We start from the raw sequence: 18,740 nt of genomic DNA on the forward strand, positions 1-18,740 counted from the left end.
TTTACATGTCTTTATTAAAAACCCAACTATATATATTTTTTCAACTATACATAAATTCTCTTAGTTACTCTGTATTTCTGCTGTGAATTCTGGTTTGAATATAACATTTAAAACTTTATATTAAAAAAGCTAATTGCCATAAAACTTTAAGATTTTTTTAACTAGATCTTTTAAAAAATAATTATAATACATCGATAATGTAATAGTTTTACACTGTGGTATGTCTAATAATAAATGATCATGAATGAAATAATTTTTAACTTTTACAATAATTACATTACAAGTTATATTTAAATTGCTTTTTAACAGGTTGATAGTATTAAAATCTTTACGGTAACGATGGATGTATGAATGCAAAACTCAATGCTTAGTTAAAAATCTTGCAACTACAAAAATTAAAAGATCAATAATTATTTTTTATTGGTTTCGATAAAGCCATGAAGGGTCTCAATTTTCTTTTAAATTAACAGGTCCATAAGATAATTGAGATGTCCTTGTGAACTTAATCTTGGTTTTATGGTTTGCATGTATGCTTAATCCACTACTAAAATAAATACGTGCATCGCCAATGGAATATTGAATTAAGTATTGTGGAAGCTATATATTTCTGGTCAAATTGCTTTTAAGTATTGTGGATGTAATATTAATACTATCATCTTCCGTTTCTTGTTGAATCTCAATAAATCCAACCTATCGCATTTATGTATTTGAGAAAAAGGCCAACGGTTTTAGAAGAACATAAAGCCTTCAATTATAGAACAATAAAGCGACCTCCAAAACTAGTAAGATCTTGTATCAAATGGTGCGACAAAGTTCATTATATAAAGACTTGAATCACAGGAAATCCTCAATCCACATCTCAAAATTAACAAGTCCTCAATTTTTTTAACACACTACCAACCCCAAATCCTAAGGTTCATTTCAATATGGCAATCTTGTCAAGTTTTGCTCCTTTGACCATTCTTAGTTTAGTCTTGTTAGTGGTTGGAATCATTGTGTCTGGGGTTGAAGCTAGGCCAAGAGCATTCTTTGTGTTTGGAGATTCACTTGTTGACAATGGAAATAACAATTACTTGGCCACCACGGCACGTGCCGATGCTCCTCCTTATGGGATTGATTACCCTCCAAGTCATAGACCAACTGGTCGTTTCTCCAATGGCTACAACATTCCTGATCTTATCAGTTAAGTTCACATATCTCTTCCCACATTTTAAAACTTTTTTTAGCTTCAACATTCATCTTTTAAGCTTCATTTTCCATCATGCATATTTGAAGTTTTGAACCCTTTTTGGTCATGTAGCTTTTCCTATAATAATTAACTTAACATAGACACATAAAGTTTATGTCTAACTAGTTGGGTTGTTTTCAGGTCAGAGACTTGGTGCAGAGTCAACATTGCCATACTTGAGTCCAGAATTAAGAGGAGATAAGCTACTAGTTGGTGCCAATTTCGCTTCAGCTGGAATTGGAATCCTTAATGACACTGGAGTTCAATTTGTAAGTTCATTACTGGCTACTAGATAGTTACCTTTTCCCATTATATCTAATATGTGTTATGCCCATAACCTTGAGCACCAGAATATATAAACATAACCCAACATAAATTCTAAAATAATAATAAAATGGTAAAATTTAAGGAGTGCACTTAAAAAATGATTGTGTGTAACTTTTGCAGGTAAACGTGATCAGAATGTATAGACAGCTAGAATATTTTAAGGAGTATCAAAACCGAGTGAGTGCTATAATTGGAGCTTCAGAGGCTAAGAATTTGGTGAAACAAGCACTAGTGCTCATCACTGTAGGAGGCAATGATTTTGTAAACAACTACTTCTTAGTGCCCAATTCAGCAAGGTCCCAACAGTACCCACTACCTGCATATGTCAAGTATCTCATCTCTGAGTACCAAAAGCTTTTGCAGGTAACACCCTTTTGATTAATCAAAAGGATTAACAGTTAATGTCCTCTAATCTCTAATATGATACGTATATATATATATATATGTTGCAGAGGCTATATGATTTGGGAGCACGCAGAGTTCTTGTGACAGGCACAGGACCCTTGGGTTGTGTTCCATCAGAATTGGCCCAACGTGGTAGAAATGGACAATGTGCTCCTGAACTACAACAAGCTGCAGCACTCTTCAACCCACAACTCGAACAAATGTTACTTCAACTCAACCGCAAAATTGCAACTGACGTTTTCATTGCTGCAAACACTGGAAAAGCTCACAACGACTTCGTTACTAACCCCCAACAATTCGGTACTACACACTACTAATAACTAACTTATCTTCATGTCATCTAACTCTATATCCTCTTGGTCAAGGTTCTAGACTGAGGTTGCAGTTGTGTTGCAACCATTGCCATTTGATGTGGGCTAAATGTGGTTGATGCAGTTTGCAATAACAATGTGGTTGCTATGTTCATAGGATTAGGAACCAAAATTTTTGTGACCATATGCCATCCATAATTTAAAATTGTTAAAGATTCTATGTTGATTAGTGATATGACCAAATTAAAATATATAAGTGGGGTATACACCCAATTCCAAACTCTAAGATAAAATCTTGCTCTAACTTGTGCAGTCATAAATAATCAAGTACTAACATTTGTGTTATTGTTGTTTTGTGTAGGATTTGTTACATCACAGGTAGCTTGTTGTGGACAAGGACCTTACAATGGTATTGGGCTATGCACAGCACTCTCCAACCTTTGCTCCAACAGAGAGCAGTATGCATTTTGGGATGCATTCCATCCATCTGAAAAGGCCAATAGGCTTATTGTGGAGGAAATTATGTCAGGTTCTAAAGCCTACATGAACCCAATGAACCTTAGCACCATCCTAGCTTTGGATGCAATTACCACATGAAGATAAACGAACCCAATAATCCTAGAACTTGTTTCACCTTCCATGCTAGTTCATGACCTCTTTCTACTTTTTTAGTACACCTATATTAATTGTAATTGTGATGATTATCGTATACTCTTCTGTATAAGTGAGGAACTAAATTTTAGGAAGAAAATAACTTCCGTTTACCAAAAGTAGAAATGGAGAATATATATGCCACATTCATTCCAAAAGGGACGATATGTTACACTGTCCCTTTTCGCCCTTTCTGAAGCGCAACCTTGGCAGTTATAAGAAACAAAAATGTTATTTCTACACTTTTATTTTTCTTTTATGCCTATCTTCTATGATAACAAAGTAAATTTAGACTTGAAGGATGTAGGCGTAACTCAATTGAAAACTCTAATCATGGTGATTACAAAAAATTCATATTTTTTATTTGTCACTTCTCAATTGAAATTTTTTCTCAATAATGAATCATGCTTGAATGATATTTTCATTATGACTATGTTGGTTAAGATATTTCAGATTTTCAGCTAATTTTTATTTTTTTTACTAGTTAAAAAACTCATTTGGTGGTTCGATAAAATAAGTTTTTAGTTTAGTAGCTTCTAATGTTTCTTAAAATGTTACTTGAAGTTGCATTTTTTTAAACGCTATCTTCTAACTTCTAACTTTTTATATTTTATTTTCTTTTTATCTTTAACATATTTATCAATTTTTTTACTTTTCATTTTTAAATAAATAATTATTTATTCTTTTTCAGTAATTTTATACTTTTTTAGATATTTCAACAATTAGTTGTACTGAATATTTATAATTTAACAAATTAACTTTTCAACTTATAACTAATTTTTCAGCTAACTTTGTTAAACATAACCCTAACTAGACAAAAGTATCTACTATCCAATTTGCTATTTTGAATATATCATTGGTCTTTGACTGTGTTTAGGTCTGATCATTTGCAATCCCACAAAGGAAATTGCTTCTTTGTTATGAATCCTGTTTCTTTAAGATTCTAGAATAAACTAGATAGGTGGCGCTTGTCATGTTGATGTTGTTGTTTTTAACATACTGTCCCTCAAAGGCTCAAACCATTTATCACATAAAATAGGATAAAATTTTTAGAGCTTGATATATATTATGCTGAGAATGAGGTATTATAAGTATTTGCTTTAAATAAGACAATGCATTCTAAATAGTATGTTAATTATGGGGAATATCATGAAACTGATTACAAACTTGAACGTATTAGCATTTAGCTGAATATACAATATGGGAAATAGAGTACAATTTTCCCAATAAAAATATTCATTTAATCAGATTATAATTTTTATAATACGACGTATGGATTTGCAAATTTGATTTATCGTTATGGTAACCTCTTGTTTTTTTTTTTTTTTTTTTGTAAACCATCCATAGACACTACGATTTGAAGGGTTCTAAATTTAATATTACAGCCACGATATTTTTGTCTTGATCGAACAATTTTGATTTATTCAACTAACATTTTCATTTTTTTTTAATCTTGCTTTGAATTGAATCAAGTAGTAACATATATAGCAAGGAGGATGAGCTCAAACTTTGCTTGTGGAATGCACTCCGTTACGCAGTGGTTACAACTTAGGGGTGAAAAACTTGAACAAATGAGAGATATATAGAGGCTGCATGATTTTAAAGGGTTAAGAACTTATACATCTCGGGTAATTTCATTTGATGTTAATTAGGTTTAAGTTAAAATTTAACATGGTATCATATAACAAAAAATAGTTAAATTTTTGCATGCATATAATATATATAATTTAATATTATATATATCTAATATTTTTTATAAATAAAAATATAACTACATTGAGTATAAAAAAATACTATATTTATTTATTTATATAAAACTATAGATACATTTTTCTAACTCTAATGATAGAAATAAAGATTCACTATATTCTTATTTTATTATAAAATTTATTGACGAGACACTTCATTATTTCACAAATAAAACCTATTAACATTTTAAGTCACACTCACACTCATATGAGTGAAAAAATTATTATTTGAATTATGAATAATGTTATTAAATATAAGTACTACTACTTAAATTATCAAATTCTATGAAATTGTTAATTAAAATAAACTAACTTAATTATTTTGTTGGTTTTGATAATTAATTATTTGTTTCTTATATATATATATGGATTCAAGTAATATATGAGAAAAGAAATAAATTAGATATATAATAATTTGATATAATTATATATGAATATCTCAACATCATAAACACTCGACTCAAGTTTATAGTAATATTTTTTTTATCTCTTTTTCTATTACATTATGTTACTTATTATACGTATATTTTTCTCTTTTCTCTATCCTTATGCAATTAACATTGTAATTTCATGTATTATGTTTTAATAATTTTTTATATAAATTTTAAAGGTGGCCTAAAAATATTTCTATAATAATATATACACACTTTAAAAAAATTTACAGGGGTGCCAATGGATGTTTAACAACTCACAATCTCTTTGTCCTTCCTTCTTGATTCTCTTTATTAAAATGACGTCCAAAACAACTAAGCTAGACATCTCCATGAAAAATGTTTGTTAACCAACCACAAAACGATGGCAGAACGTACTAACAAATCAAATGTAAACTTGTACTTCTCGATCAACTCTAATAGTGATCTAAAACTTCTGCACAATTAGAAGTTCAACACTACTGCACCAACAAGAATCCCGTAGAGAAAGCCATTGACACGTGTGATGATGGCTGGACAATTTATATATAGAAATTATTATAATTATAACTAACTTATTGAATGTGAGAAAAATTAAAGTGTTTTTTTAAGTATGGAGCTTCAAATTGGATGTACATGTTGAATGCTTAAGCAAGACATCACAATATAACAAGTGTATAGTTGAATCCCATGTAAATATAAATTAACATCGATCTAAGTCTATTTGTTTCCTTAGACTTCTACTCTCTCCACACTTTCTCATTTAAATACTCTTCTTTGATGAAGTGGTTAACTTCACTCTCATAGCATACATTTGATATATGCTCTTATACTTTTAAATTTTGTTATCAATTGAATGGTTTAACAATATGTAACTATATCAGAAATTTAAACACAATTTTTTTATCTTAATATTCAAAGCACATACAACATCGGTTGTTAACCGTCGTCGTAGAATGACAACCCATCTACAATGACGGTTAACAACCCGTCTTAGAATGTGGCACATTCTAAGACGGTCTCGTTCATAGACCCGTCTTAGAATGTGACACATTCTAAGATGAGTCTATGAATGCGACCGTCTTAGAATATGACACATTTTATGATGAATCTGTGAATGCGACCGTCTTAGAATGTGACACATTCTAATACGGGTATGTGAACACGACCATCTTAGAATGTGACACCTTTTAAGATGGTTATTGGCAGAACCTTCATAGAAATGTTTTTTTTTTAATCAACTGATTTGTTTTCATAGCCACCTATATATTTTATCATTTTCAGACCACACAACTTGGCAAAAATTAAGGTAATGACATTACATACCAATACATGTAATGAAAAGAAAATCATGTTAGGTAGCTAGAGACGCAAGTCAAAGAAATTAAGTCATGTAGGAGAACAAAATTATATTGTTGCTATTAGAAAAACATAATGTTGTAGTACCTATGTTCAAATTATGTGATGATCCTTCAATGTTGTAAAGCTGGTTGTCTTCAAATTCTTATGTCCATGTGGCTTTTAATTGGTTGTACAAAAAGAGTTGCAAATCCTCATGCTTTTTTAGTATGTGTTTATCATCTAATTGGCAGTTATCTTCAGTTTTAGAATCTTTGATCTGCTTTGGATACAAATAAAAGTTGTTAATGTTACGGATTCATGGTTTGATAAAAATTCATTTTTACAAAAGCTTTTCCAATTAGACAATTTATTTTATGAAAATTCAATTTGAATAAAAATCGATGTTAAAGTCACTGTAGGTTTTCCAATTAGACAAGTTATTTAACAACACCTTACATACTATAATACATGTTGGGTTAATCTGATTATCTACATCAATAACCATTATAGAGAACCTTTCAGTGAATTAATGATTTCTATCAGTTGATCTGTCATGTACCTTGGTCTAAATGCATACTTATATAATTGATTATTGTTATTATAAAACACACGATGGACTTGGTAACAATTAAGTACAGAAACTTAAAATAGATGCTATGGATTGAAATCCTAAATGGCTCATCATGGAATAAAGTGACTCTTAATATGTTAGTATTTTCATTTCATCTATAGGTAGGTAGACTAAAAATGGGAGGCCATCTGTAATCTGTTTTTGAAGTTACAAAGTCACCCACCATTCCTATGCAGCGATTATGATGTACAAGACTACTACTACCTTACAACTTACAAGACATTCAAACCTTCACCAACTATATGCTCATAGAAGGGCAGATTCAATAAATTAACCAGATTCAATAATTTAACAAGTTCAATGTGTCAGACCTTATTCAATGCACCAAGGCTGATGACTTTAACCCCAATTTTATCAGCCCTGTGGATAGCTTGCTCAATTTGATTCTTGATTCCCTCAGTCGCAAATGGCAAGAAATACTGTAAAAATGTTGAAAAAAAAAAAATAAAAGTCAACCAATACTTGTTAATTTCCATTCTTTGCAGCATTCATGGTGGAAAAAGGGAAATAAACAAAAAATGGATATAAATTAAGCCAATAAAGCTACCTGAAAACCACATCTAGGTATAAGCCACGTTTGGTGAAGTTTGCCTCTGAGATAGTAGAAACTAACTAAAAAGGTCTAGGACGAAGCCCACATTGCTAGCAAAACTAGAAAAGTAATGGGCAAGCCTGGGAGCAAGAAGAACCTTGTTGTGTATGGCAATGAAGCAAAGGATCTATAAACGAATTGAACATGCATACTGGATGACACATCAACTATATGTGCTAGGAAAACACAATGGGGTACCATATCACCGTTTCCTGCAATGACAATTGAATGGTAATGGTAAAATTTTATTTTACATCAAAACATAGAATGCGGCTTCTGTGGAATGCTATTGGTGATGTAATGATGTTGAGTTCCCATAAAGCATTGAAGTCAAAATGAATAAAAGAAAAATTGGATGAAGTGATTATTAAAGCTGAACTTAGTACTTTGTGTGATTTCCATGAATATTGTTGAGGGTATTGCCAAGTGCATCAAACAAAGGCATGAAGAGGCACAAATTAGTGTCCTTATCAGAGTTGAGTACGTGGTGATATCTGCATCATACCATAGAAAGCCAATCAATGATACATACAACTCACAACTGCAAAGAAATGGACATGAATAAAGATAAGCTTTTGAACCAATGACATTTGATATTGAAGAAAGCTAAATACATTATGCGGAAAAATTTAAATAGGCTTCAAGCCTAACAAACATCTTTAGCTATTTGGTTCTCAAAGAATTTAATAGCCTCCTAGTTGTTGAACTTGTGGACTAGTTGTTTACATGAACTTCTCTCTTCATAACAGAGAACCTTAAATTATTAGCTTTAGGCCCTTTTTTTTCCATCCACCCCTCTCTTAATGGTATGTTTGTATGGACAAGGACAAAGAGAAATAAAAGCACTTAAAATTATTGTTTAGGTAATTAATTAGTGATGTTGCTTGAAAGTTCTATAAAAATAGGAAAAGCAAATAAGGATTTTCAATTTTTATGTAATTATCCAAAATCACAGTTCCTCTAATTTATATAAACTTTCTTCCCAACTCAAATTTTTCTTCACTTGTTTCTTTCGCTACCAACATTCAAGTATGCCATAAAGAACCTGAAGTGTCACAACTATTCACGTACGGTTTCGTTTGTACTACAGGACACACAATAAATGCTTTTGACTTGCCGTCCTAAAAATTTGATAGAAATCAATGCGAGCTTTCTTATGTCTAGTTGAGGATCAAATATATGATGCCAGTAACTAAGATTTATATTGGAAAATTATGGATGCAACAAATGTAAATTAACTTACGTCGGTGTGTATATCTACTATCTAAGACATGGAAGTTTCTCGAACAATTGATGAGGAAAAATTTCAACATTGCAGTGGCCCAAGCATTTCAGGAAATAAAAACTCAAAACATAACCATATATCATGCTTGCTGATCCATATCCCATCAAAGAAGCCCCAAGGATAGGGATTCCAATGATTACCGTCATAAGGTGATGCTCCAAAAGTGTTGCATTTCCAGTTGTAGGAAAATAAGTCATATTTCAATAACCAACACAACATTAAAGTATTTTGCAATGAATATAAGATAATAAATGTATTTTTATGTTTGGCCTAGAGAATTATTTACAAGTCTTCCTTTTTTTAACAATCAGATAGGTCCAAAATCAGAATACAAGAGGAGGCTTAAAATGAAGAAGGGTAAAGTTTATATATGATTCTCACCAGTAAAAGACTGTGGTACAGGAGATCAATGATGAAGTGAATGATAATGGGTGAAAAGATAGTCTCCATGGAACTTCCTATGCACCCTATAATAAAGTGGCTTTGAGATTCCCACATGAAGAACCAAAGCAACAATAATACCTTTTACATTCCAGAGAGAAAGATGCTAAAGAAAGGGAAACATATACCATATATGCCATGGAGGCAACTAGTGCATGCAGAATCAACAAATTGTCCCTATTGGAAAAAAACAAGTATATTAGAATGTACATATGAAACCATTTTCAACATAATGTAATTTCAATACAATAATTAAAAAGAGAGAGAGACAGAAACAAATCCATTTTGAATTGTTTACTAGTCCCATTCTTTGTGAATCTGCTTGAAATCAACACCCTTTTAAACAATCCATTGATTTCTGGTTAGAAAAAAGGCCCATACAATAAATACTATATATATCATTGGAAAGCAAATAAAGATGACACACATAACCTATGTCAGTACAAGTAAAAATTAACATAACAAATAAATAAGCATGGCATAGCTAGATGTTTTTGTACCTTGTATGTTCCAAAGTTCTCCCAAGGCCATGCTGATAAAGGAGGCCCCATTTCAACAACTGCACAAGTATATTGCAATTAAGATTCCCTTGTGATCAAACATAATTGGTCCACACTATATTGTCTTTTCTTCTAGGCACCTATATGCTTTTTTTGTTGTTTCTCTCTGTATTTATTAAGAAGACAATAGTGTCGAAAGAAAGCAGCAACCGAATACGAAAAAAGAAAAGAAAGAAACCAGCAACCCCAAATATGTAGACATACAACATGCCATATAGATTCATTGAACACCTCATCTCTGTAACTATAAATAATTACACAAAACTTATGGAATGTATATGTGCTACCTGATTTTTCTTCTTGTTAGATGCACTGTCAATAGGACTACCATAATGCGGATAACAATGACCTGCAACCAATTAGTGTGCCACAACAAAAACACTTATCCTATCGGGATAAGTACAAATTGCAACCACAAAACATTGTGCAATGACTTCGGTCCACAAAAATATTAACAAAGAAATATATAATAATGTTGAATTAAATGTCAATTGACCATAATTGTTTATAATGTAAACAATGAAAATGTTAACTTCCAAACAAAAATCTTCCTATGTCATCTAAATTTTTCTAACTTCCATGTTTTTAAGTTGTAGAAAATATGCTGCCCATTTCTTGCGTAGTGATGTCATGGCTTCATTGTCTAACGCTGTTCCATCACAAAACCACTACAAAATTGTAAACATGAAATTAGTGTCATACATCAAGCATTAAAGTAGGATTTGATACCAAAGTAACAAATTAGGTATTGTTATAGTATGCATACCTTGTTCCATTCATTCTTCAAACCGTCGCTGACTATGAACCACATCCAATGCATGACATAATATCCACACTCATAGCTTCCGAGTTGAACATGACTCTAAATGCAGTATGAAATTACCTAAGCTAGTACTTTTATACTAACACATGGTACTAATTTGAAATGCCTATTGATGAAATAATGACATACCTTTGGTTCAATCCACCGAGGTGCAGCTTCATCTGCCTTACCTTCCAAACTACTGGATAATTTCTTCATTGCACTAGTTTCCAAAATAACAAAAACGTATATAACAAAAAATACTTTGTTGCTATACTACACTTGGTAAACAATAAATTTGTTATAATTTTAACAATAACCTGTTAATTGCAACCTTGATGTGAACATCAGGCTTTTTACGTAAAGAAGAAAATCAAACAACAATATTGTCCCGTGGACACATAACAAGAAGTTGTCAATGTGTCTTGAAGTAAAAAAATGTAATTAAAGAACTTATAATGCAAACTTTTTCACAATAATGACATCAATTTCACTTACTGATTCAAGTAAGGTCCTAAGTACACTTGTCAATGTGATTACTTGGCCCACGTTTCAATGTATTATTGACATTCTTCACGTCTGTCCTTTGCGTGGTGTATAGACTGTGGCTCAAGGAAACCATACACTGAACCATAACCTAAGCTTGTACTTCAATCATTCATAAACCTATTTCAAACATTTGACATGAATATTGTTAAGCATATATTGTAAAGAATATTAATTATGACTTAACTTGTACGACACCTTCTAAACCTAATTTACTTACATCATCCACAGGTGTAGTATAGATATGTTCAAACATTTGTCACCTAAAATGATTTCAGTAACATCTGCATGTGTGATTAAAAACCCATCTTTTGCATTAGGTATCCCAAATTTTGTCCCGTCCCACGACAACTCAATTGGCTTTTGGTAAACATCAAACAAGTTCTTAACCAATTCTCCCAATGGATTAATTGTAGCCACTGTGTCGCCCCTTTCAGTAGGTCCAACCGACTTCGGAACACCCTTTTGTGAATCCTACATGGTTAATGAAAATAACAATTACTCTAATTTTGTTTAAGAATGTCACAAAAATTAATACATTCAGAGGGAATAGAAAAAACCTCATCAAACACAACTTTTACAAGATGTGTCAGCCATCCGATGAATGTGCCAATGGTTCACCTCACAAACTGAACCTCTAACATTGGAAAGGGACTTGAGCGTCATTGTTGTAAACTGTGAGAACACTCACCCGAAGCACGTCATATGCATAAGGGACATTGTGTATGGTGGATGAATTGTCATACATTCTTCCCAATGCCACTAGCCAAGTACTCTGTTCAACAACTATGTACAAGCCCATAGTATCCACACGAACATCAAAAGGCTCTTTACCTAATGCATTTGTGTCAGCTTCAACACAGCTCCCCTTCGTGCTCACACGTGCAGCTAAAAGTTCTATATCCGGCGCCTCAACGGGGGGTGAGAGATGTGATGCAATCTAGTATAACTTTATTTTTATTGCTTCTTTTAACTCTTGTTTAATTATCTCCAAACTACGTTTGTTTTCCTCTTCTACTTTCCTCCTCCACGCCTCCTACAGGTGCTTGTTTTCCTCTTCCACCTCTTTCCTCCACTCATCCTTGAGGTTACCGATGATGTCAGCCAATTTTTGTTAGGTGATTGATGTGGACGAAGTGTTGGAGCCAAATGAGGCTTGTCCAAAGTATTGGCAGATTGTGACACCTGTCCCTGCAACACGAACACGACCTGGATGCTTAGGTCGGCCAATAGCAGTGTTCAGTATGTCCTCATGAACATGCAGAACAAAGTTGTCCTGCGTCGTTTGTTCCTCTAAAAAATCCTGCGAGCAACACAATATGGATTTACATTTCAATGTTCATTGTTATAAAAAAATAATTTGACTTTGACTGTGAACAAACGACACATGAACTCACAATTTTGTCTGATATTTGTTGTGTTGCTGCATAGGTCATCTGCCCATATCGCTTTGTGTGGGCCATCTTCCACTTGACATGTCTCAAAATGGGGGATGGAGGGTCCACGGTCTTTGATGAATTTTCAGTAAACTCAGCTTCGTGTTCTCGTGTCTTCCTCTTCTCGTCCATAAGTTTTTTTTCAAGAAGATCATAACCCCCAGGAGATAGTAAGTGGGGGTAGTCAATGTATTTTTTAATTTCCTATGCCTTTTTCCATATTCCCTTACAAAAATAATTAACAATTTGCACAAATTATTCAATAACAAAAATCATACTTAATTCAATTTGAAATACAAATGTACTTAAACAAACCTGCCAATTAGGGGTTGGGCGGCTTTTTGCAAATTCGGCCCATGTAGCTGGATCAATACCATACTTAAAGGTAGGATCATCTATTTGTTGACCCTCATTGTCAGCATAAACAAATTTTGTCGTCAAGGAAGACTTAAATTGCCTCCATCTAGTAGCGACTATTGACATGACCTTCTTTTTCGCATTGTCACCTTCAGGGATGTCAAATTTGCCCTGCAAATCAAAATTGTTATGTAACAGTAAGTCAATGATCATTTTTTAAACTTAGTTAAAGATAATGTTATACATACATGTACTTAAATGCACTTACCAAAATGTCATCCCATATTAGGTCTTTGGAGATTTTGGGACAACATTCCAATTGGAGTGGACAATAGGAATTTTTTCTCGTGCCACAACCCCCAGATAACTATGAAACTTTTCTTTATGAGGGTCTGATCCTCTCCTAGTCGTAGGATTGATGTTAACAATTGGTCGCGGCTGATCCAAGCTTCTAACAGTGAGCCTTCTTAGCCTGGTGGATTGTCTAGTCCTCCTTGACGTAACCTCCGGAGGAATATCTGAATGTGGAGGGGACCTTGGGGGTGTTGCCATGACTCTGCGCAAATAAAACAAATTGAGTTAGGACATAGTGAGTTATATAAACAACATATAAGCATTAAGTTGTAAATATCCAAATAAATAAATGTATTACAATTATGAAAGATGTATGTTATATACATTACTTTGTTCTTACGCAGTTACATAGGAATGTTCTCCCATAAACCTTCATCATGATCATTATGATTTGCATGTACATCATCCTCCTCGTGTTCTGCATTTATCGAAGGCATTTGTTGGGAGAAAGGCGGCATGTCGTTGACATCAAGTGTTGAACCATCAATATGGTGACTAATATAATTTTTTCTCCCTTGTAAAACCACTGACCATCTAGAGTCGCACGGATCTTGTACATAAAACACCTGCCTAGCTTGTGTTGTCATGATGAATGGGTCATCCTTGTAACCAACCTTTTGAAGGTCTACTAAAGTAAATCCCATTTTGTCATGACGCACTCCGGTATTTCCATTTACCCACTAAGACTTGAAGATAGACACTCTAAATTGACCGTAATCAAGCTTCCAAATATCTTCAATGACTCCATAGTAAGGCATGGATGCTTGAATGCGATTGTTATCTAAAGCACTACAAAAGTGATCCAATTGACCATCAACAATCACCCCACTGTTCTATATGCTACTTTTGTCATCCTGTGACTTTGTGTAGAAGGAATAATGATTGATATCATATCCCTTCCAAGTTGGAACATTCAAATTTGGACCAACAACTAACAATCTTAATATGTTCGAGGCACTCTCATCTGCAAAGATTGTTTGTCTAAACCAGTTGATGAAAGTTCTATTGTGCTTTTGCAACAACCTCATATTGTTCATTTTTGGGTGAGTACCAGTGACATGTTGTTTTTGAGCATCTATGTATGGGATCACCTCTACTGTGTTGTTTAATACTTATAGATGAGCTTGTGACAGCTGTTGCCGATCCATGGTTACAACATTAAATCCTTGTGTATCCCTACCATGAATAGTGCAGTCATGACAACTTTGAGGAACGTATCTTTCAACAATGCTTGCCTTTGATCGATATTGATTCTTTGTATATCCTTTCAACACCTTCATATAACGTTCAACCAAATACATCCAACGTAAAAAGATGGGCCCACACGATCGAATCTCCCATACAAGATGAACAATTAAGTGAATCATGATGTCAAAAAATGATGGGGGGAAATACATCTCCAATTCACATAGGATAATGGAAGCCTGATTCTCCAAATCAACCAATTGTTGAGGGTCAATGACCTTCCTACAGATAGCATTAAAGAAAAATAAAACAAGCAAGTTATGACAAGCCTAACTTTCTCAGGCAAGATACCATGAACTACCACTAGCAACAGTTGTTGCATTAACACATGACAATCATGAGATTTCAAGCCAACCAACTTCAAATCATTAACTGACACAAGGCTCTTGATATTGGAAAAGTATCCTTGTGGGACTTCTACATTTCTCAGACAATGACAAAAAAAAAAAATTCTCCTTGGTTGACATTGTGTAACATGCTGGGGGCAAATACGTTCACTGACCTTGTGCTTGCGGATGCAACTGCTCTTGTATACCCATGTCAACCAAATCCTGATGACATTTCAAACCATCATTTGTCTTGCCTTTGATGTTAAGAAGGGTGTCAATTAAACCACCACACACATTTTTCTCCACATGCATTACGTCCAAACAATGTCATACATGTAGATTATACCAATAAGGAAGATCAAAGAACACTGACCTTTTCTTCCAAATGTTCTTCTCAGACGGATCCTTCCTTTGTGTCTTACCAAAAACAATTACGATTCTTTCACCCGATCATAAACTTCCTGTCCAACTAAGGGTTTCAGTGCACCTTCAATCTCATGGGTTCCATTAAATGCTTTCTTCAATCGCCGATACGGGTGATAATGTTTAAAAAATGTTCGGTGCCTTGTATATACTGTCTTCTTTCCATGTTTCAGTTGGATGTAACTCATGTTTTTCTCCCAGATTGGACATGCATGGTGTCCTTTCACACTATATTCGCTCAAATTCCCATAAGCTGGAAAGTCATTAATGGTGGAAAATATCATTGCACGCAACCTGAAGGTTTGTTGAACATTCCCATCATACACATCTACCTCGTCTACCCAGTATTTTCTCAAGTCTTCAATCAAGGGAGTAAGATGCACATCAATATTATTTCCTAGATGTCTTGGACCCGCTATTATCATACACAACATAATATATTTTCACTTTATGCATAACCAAGGAGGAAAGTTGTAAATCATTAGCAAAACAGGCCATGAACTGTGGCTTTTGCTCAAGTTACCAAATTGATTCATGCCATCTGAAGCAAGACCAAGCTATAGGTTTTTTGGATCCTCTCCAAATTCAGGATACAAGTGATCAATTGTCTTCCATTGTGGAGAATCAGTGGGATGTCAGAGCAACCCATCATTTATTTTGCCTTCTACATGCCATCTAAGGTTTTTTGCATCGTCTGCACTAACAAACAATCGCTTAAACCTTGGTATAATTGGAAGATACCAACAAACCTTTGTTGGACAATTGTTGTTTGTGGCTACATCATCACTACATTCGCCATCGTTCACTTTGTAGCGTGATACCCCACATGTCGGGCAATTGCATATTTCCACAAACTGATTTCTGTACATAATATACTCATCAGAGCATGCATGAATTTTCTGGTACTCCATACTCACAAGACATAATATCTTCTTTGCCTCGTAGTGACACTTGGGTAACATGTTATCGTTAGGAAACATATTCTTCAATAACACAAGCAACTTAGTGAAACTTTTGTCACTCCACCCAAATCTGGCCTTCAAGTTCACCAAAGCTAGTACCGCGGATAACCGAGTGAAGGTTGTGCACCCCAAGTACAATGGTAGCTTGGAATCAGTTTGTAATTTTTGATAATAAGGCGCATGAGCTTGCAAAAAACCCTCTTGGCCAAGCTCGCGTATCATGTCTTGCATACGATCTCCGATTTGTACATGTACCACCTCAGTGTGAGGGGCTGTTGACATGTGTGGCAATTCACCATGCCATATCCAATTTGTATAAGTTAGACTGAACCTGTCACATATAAGATGTGATCTAATGTCATTCAATGACTAACGTCCCCCATTGACACCGTTAACACATGGACAAAAATAATTTCCACCTAACACTGGTGCATATTGTTGCACAAATTGCAAGAAATCTTCAACCCCCTTCTGATAGTTGTCACTTATTTGTGGTGCTTGAATCCAACTTCGATTCATGTTTTGTGTTCTATGATATTGGCTATGTTATCCCATATGCATGAAAATCTCACTTTTTCCATATAAAGGTCAGGTCCTATCCCATTCAGGAACACCATTTTTTGCTTCATTCATGTGTACAATTTGATGAAATTTCGGCAACATTTTGCATTGGTTTCCAAGTACACGAAATGAAAGCAGTCACATAAATTGACCACAATCAAGTATGCACTCGAAAAACAAAGCAATAAGCAATAAACTGAAGTTTCATCAAATATAACACAACATACTTAACCTATAACTATGAATGAAGTAAAAAAAAAGAGTTCCCAAACTATCCGAATGGACAATTCAAGATTCTATACCACGACTAATCCAAACTATCCGCATTAATCAAGGTATGGAATCTCAAACGGGAAACTAAAGTTCACTCAAAATGCACATGTTTTTAATGGAAAATAATAGTCATATATGAGCAACAAACCAAGTATCCAATTAAATGTCGGATTGAGTTCCATACCTAGAAAGATGCTTGTAACAATAAGTATGAGTGTGGTAAAGGCAGCTTCAAATTGTATGACTTTATCTTCGGACAAGCAACAACAACATAAAAGCACCTTAAATTCCTATGCCAGTGAAATTGTAGTACCTACAACGAATAAGTGTAGGTGACAAAATTAAGTTGCGCATTTTGAATAGAGTTTCATTGTAGATGTTGAAGTTATAATGTGTATTGCAATCCTTGTTCGCATTATCCACCTGTTTTAATCAATTCATATAATTTAATGCATATGTATTCAGCAAAAATAAAATTATTTTATTTCTTAACTTCTATTGGAAAAAGGGCTAGCAACTTACCCAAAAATAAAATATAAACTTGTCCCATAAGATTGTTCTTCTTTTGGTCTCTTATCACATAATATAGGTTTGTGTTGAATTGTCCAAAGTTTCTTCAGTCTTTACCTACATAAATGATAGAAAATTGACATCCTTAAACCTAATTAACCAAGCTAAAAAGCACCTTAGTTAAACCAAGCAGCACTAGAGGTGAAGCATAATTTTAACCAATCTTTCATTACCATAAATAGAAAATATGTATATTATAGTAGGTAAACAATATTGAGTAAAATTCTTAGCTTCCTCTCTTATTTTCGTTGACCAAGTGGGTTTTCTTGTCCTTTAATTAAATTGCAGGCAGAGCCAATAAAGGAGTTGAGTGCGGTGAAGCATTGCAAATGCTATAGAAACATGAGCACGTGTGCCATTTAAGTAAAAGCTAACATTGTTGACTCAATGTTTCTTACTTGGCCAACTCCTCATTAGAGAATTCAACCACCAAGTTTTATGGTTTTACTACTTCAGCAACATGAGATAAAGCCTTTACTTTGAAGTGTCAATGTGGTTTGGAAATTAACCACCTAACATGCATACTTGAAGAATTGACACAACAGTGCAAAACCTGAATGTGGTACTGCTATAAAACACTGACTCAAATCTATATTCTCGGCAATACAAGGCTACTTAGCAATACAAGGGTACTTTTTGCTGCATGTATGTTCTCACTTGCATCAATTGCTTTGGCAGCTCTGTCTGGGACATATATCTTTGGTGACTCCTTCACAGATGTTGGAAACAATAATTTTCTACAATATTCTTTAGCCAAATCTAACTATCCTTGGTATGGGATTGACTACAGTGGTGCCCAGGCCACTGGAAGATTCACCAATTGAAGAACTATTTTATCATATGTATTTCCTCCATCTCCGTACTTTTCTTGTTTTTGTTTCTTCTTTATATTGAATACGAGTTTAATTTCTATTAATGTGAGTGGCAAATCTAGGATCCTGAGTCACTAAGT

The 18,740-nt window shown here is 33.8% G+C and overlaps 1 protein-coding gene and 1 pseudogene across 1 annotated transcript; one reads left to right on the forward strand and one right to left on the reverse strand.

Annotated features, from left to right (window-relative positions):
* Nucleotides 1-841: 841 nt before the first annotated feature.
* LOC100801497 (GDSL esterase/lipase At5g33370) lies at nt 842-3,162 on the forward strand. The gene is made up of 5 exons (XM_003553221.5): nt 842-1,182; nt 1,370-1,497; nt 1,676-1,918; nt 2,008-2,260; nt 2,633-3,162. Exons 1-5 carry the CDS (start codon nt 927-929, stop codon nt 2,866-2,868), a joined length of 1,116 nt encoding a protein of 371 aa, XP_003553269.1. The 5' UTR covers nt 842-926; the 3' UTR covers nt 2,869-3,162.
* Nucleotides 3,163-7,303: 4,141 nt separating this feature from the next.
* Nucleotides 7,304-9,921, reverse strand: LOC121174168 (very-long-chain aldehyde decarbonylase CER3-like; annotated as a pseudogene).
* Between the last annotated feature and the right edge of the window lie 8,819 nt (nt 9,922-18,740).

The sequence above is a fragment of the Glycine max genome, chromosome 19 (assembly GCF_000004515.6).
Source record: "Glycine max cultivar Williams 82 chromosome 19, Glycine_max_v4.0, whole genome shotgun sequence".
Classification (NCBI taxonomy): domain Eukaryota; kingdom Viridiplantae; phylum Streptophyta; class Magnoliopsida; order Fabales; family Fabaceae; genus Glycine; species Glycine max.

Bases quoted from the DNA above. Each gene is read 5' to 3' on its own strand.
- LOC100801497 (XM_003553221.5), top strand. From the start codon at position 927: ATGGCAATCTTGTCAAGTTTTGCTCCTTTGACCATTCTTAGTTTAGTC. The intron at 1,183-1,369 runs GTTAAGTTCACA...GGTTGTTTTCAG, and splicing joins CAACATTCCTGATCTTATCA to GTCAGAGACTTGGTGCAGAG. The intron at 1,498-1,675 runs GTAAGTTCATTA...TAACTTTTGCAG, and splicing joins ATGACACTGGAGTTCAATTT to GTAAACGTGATCAGAATGTA.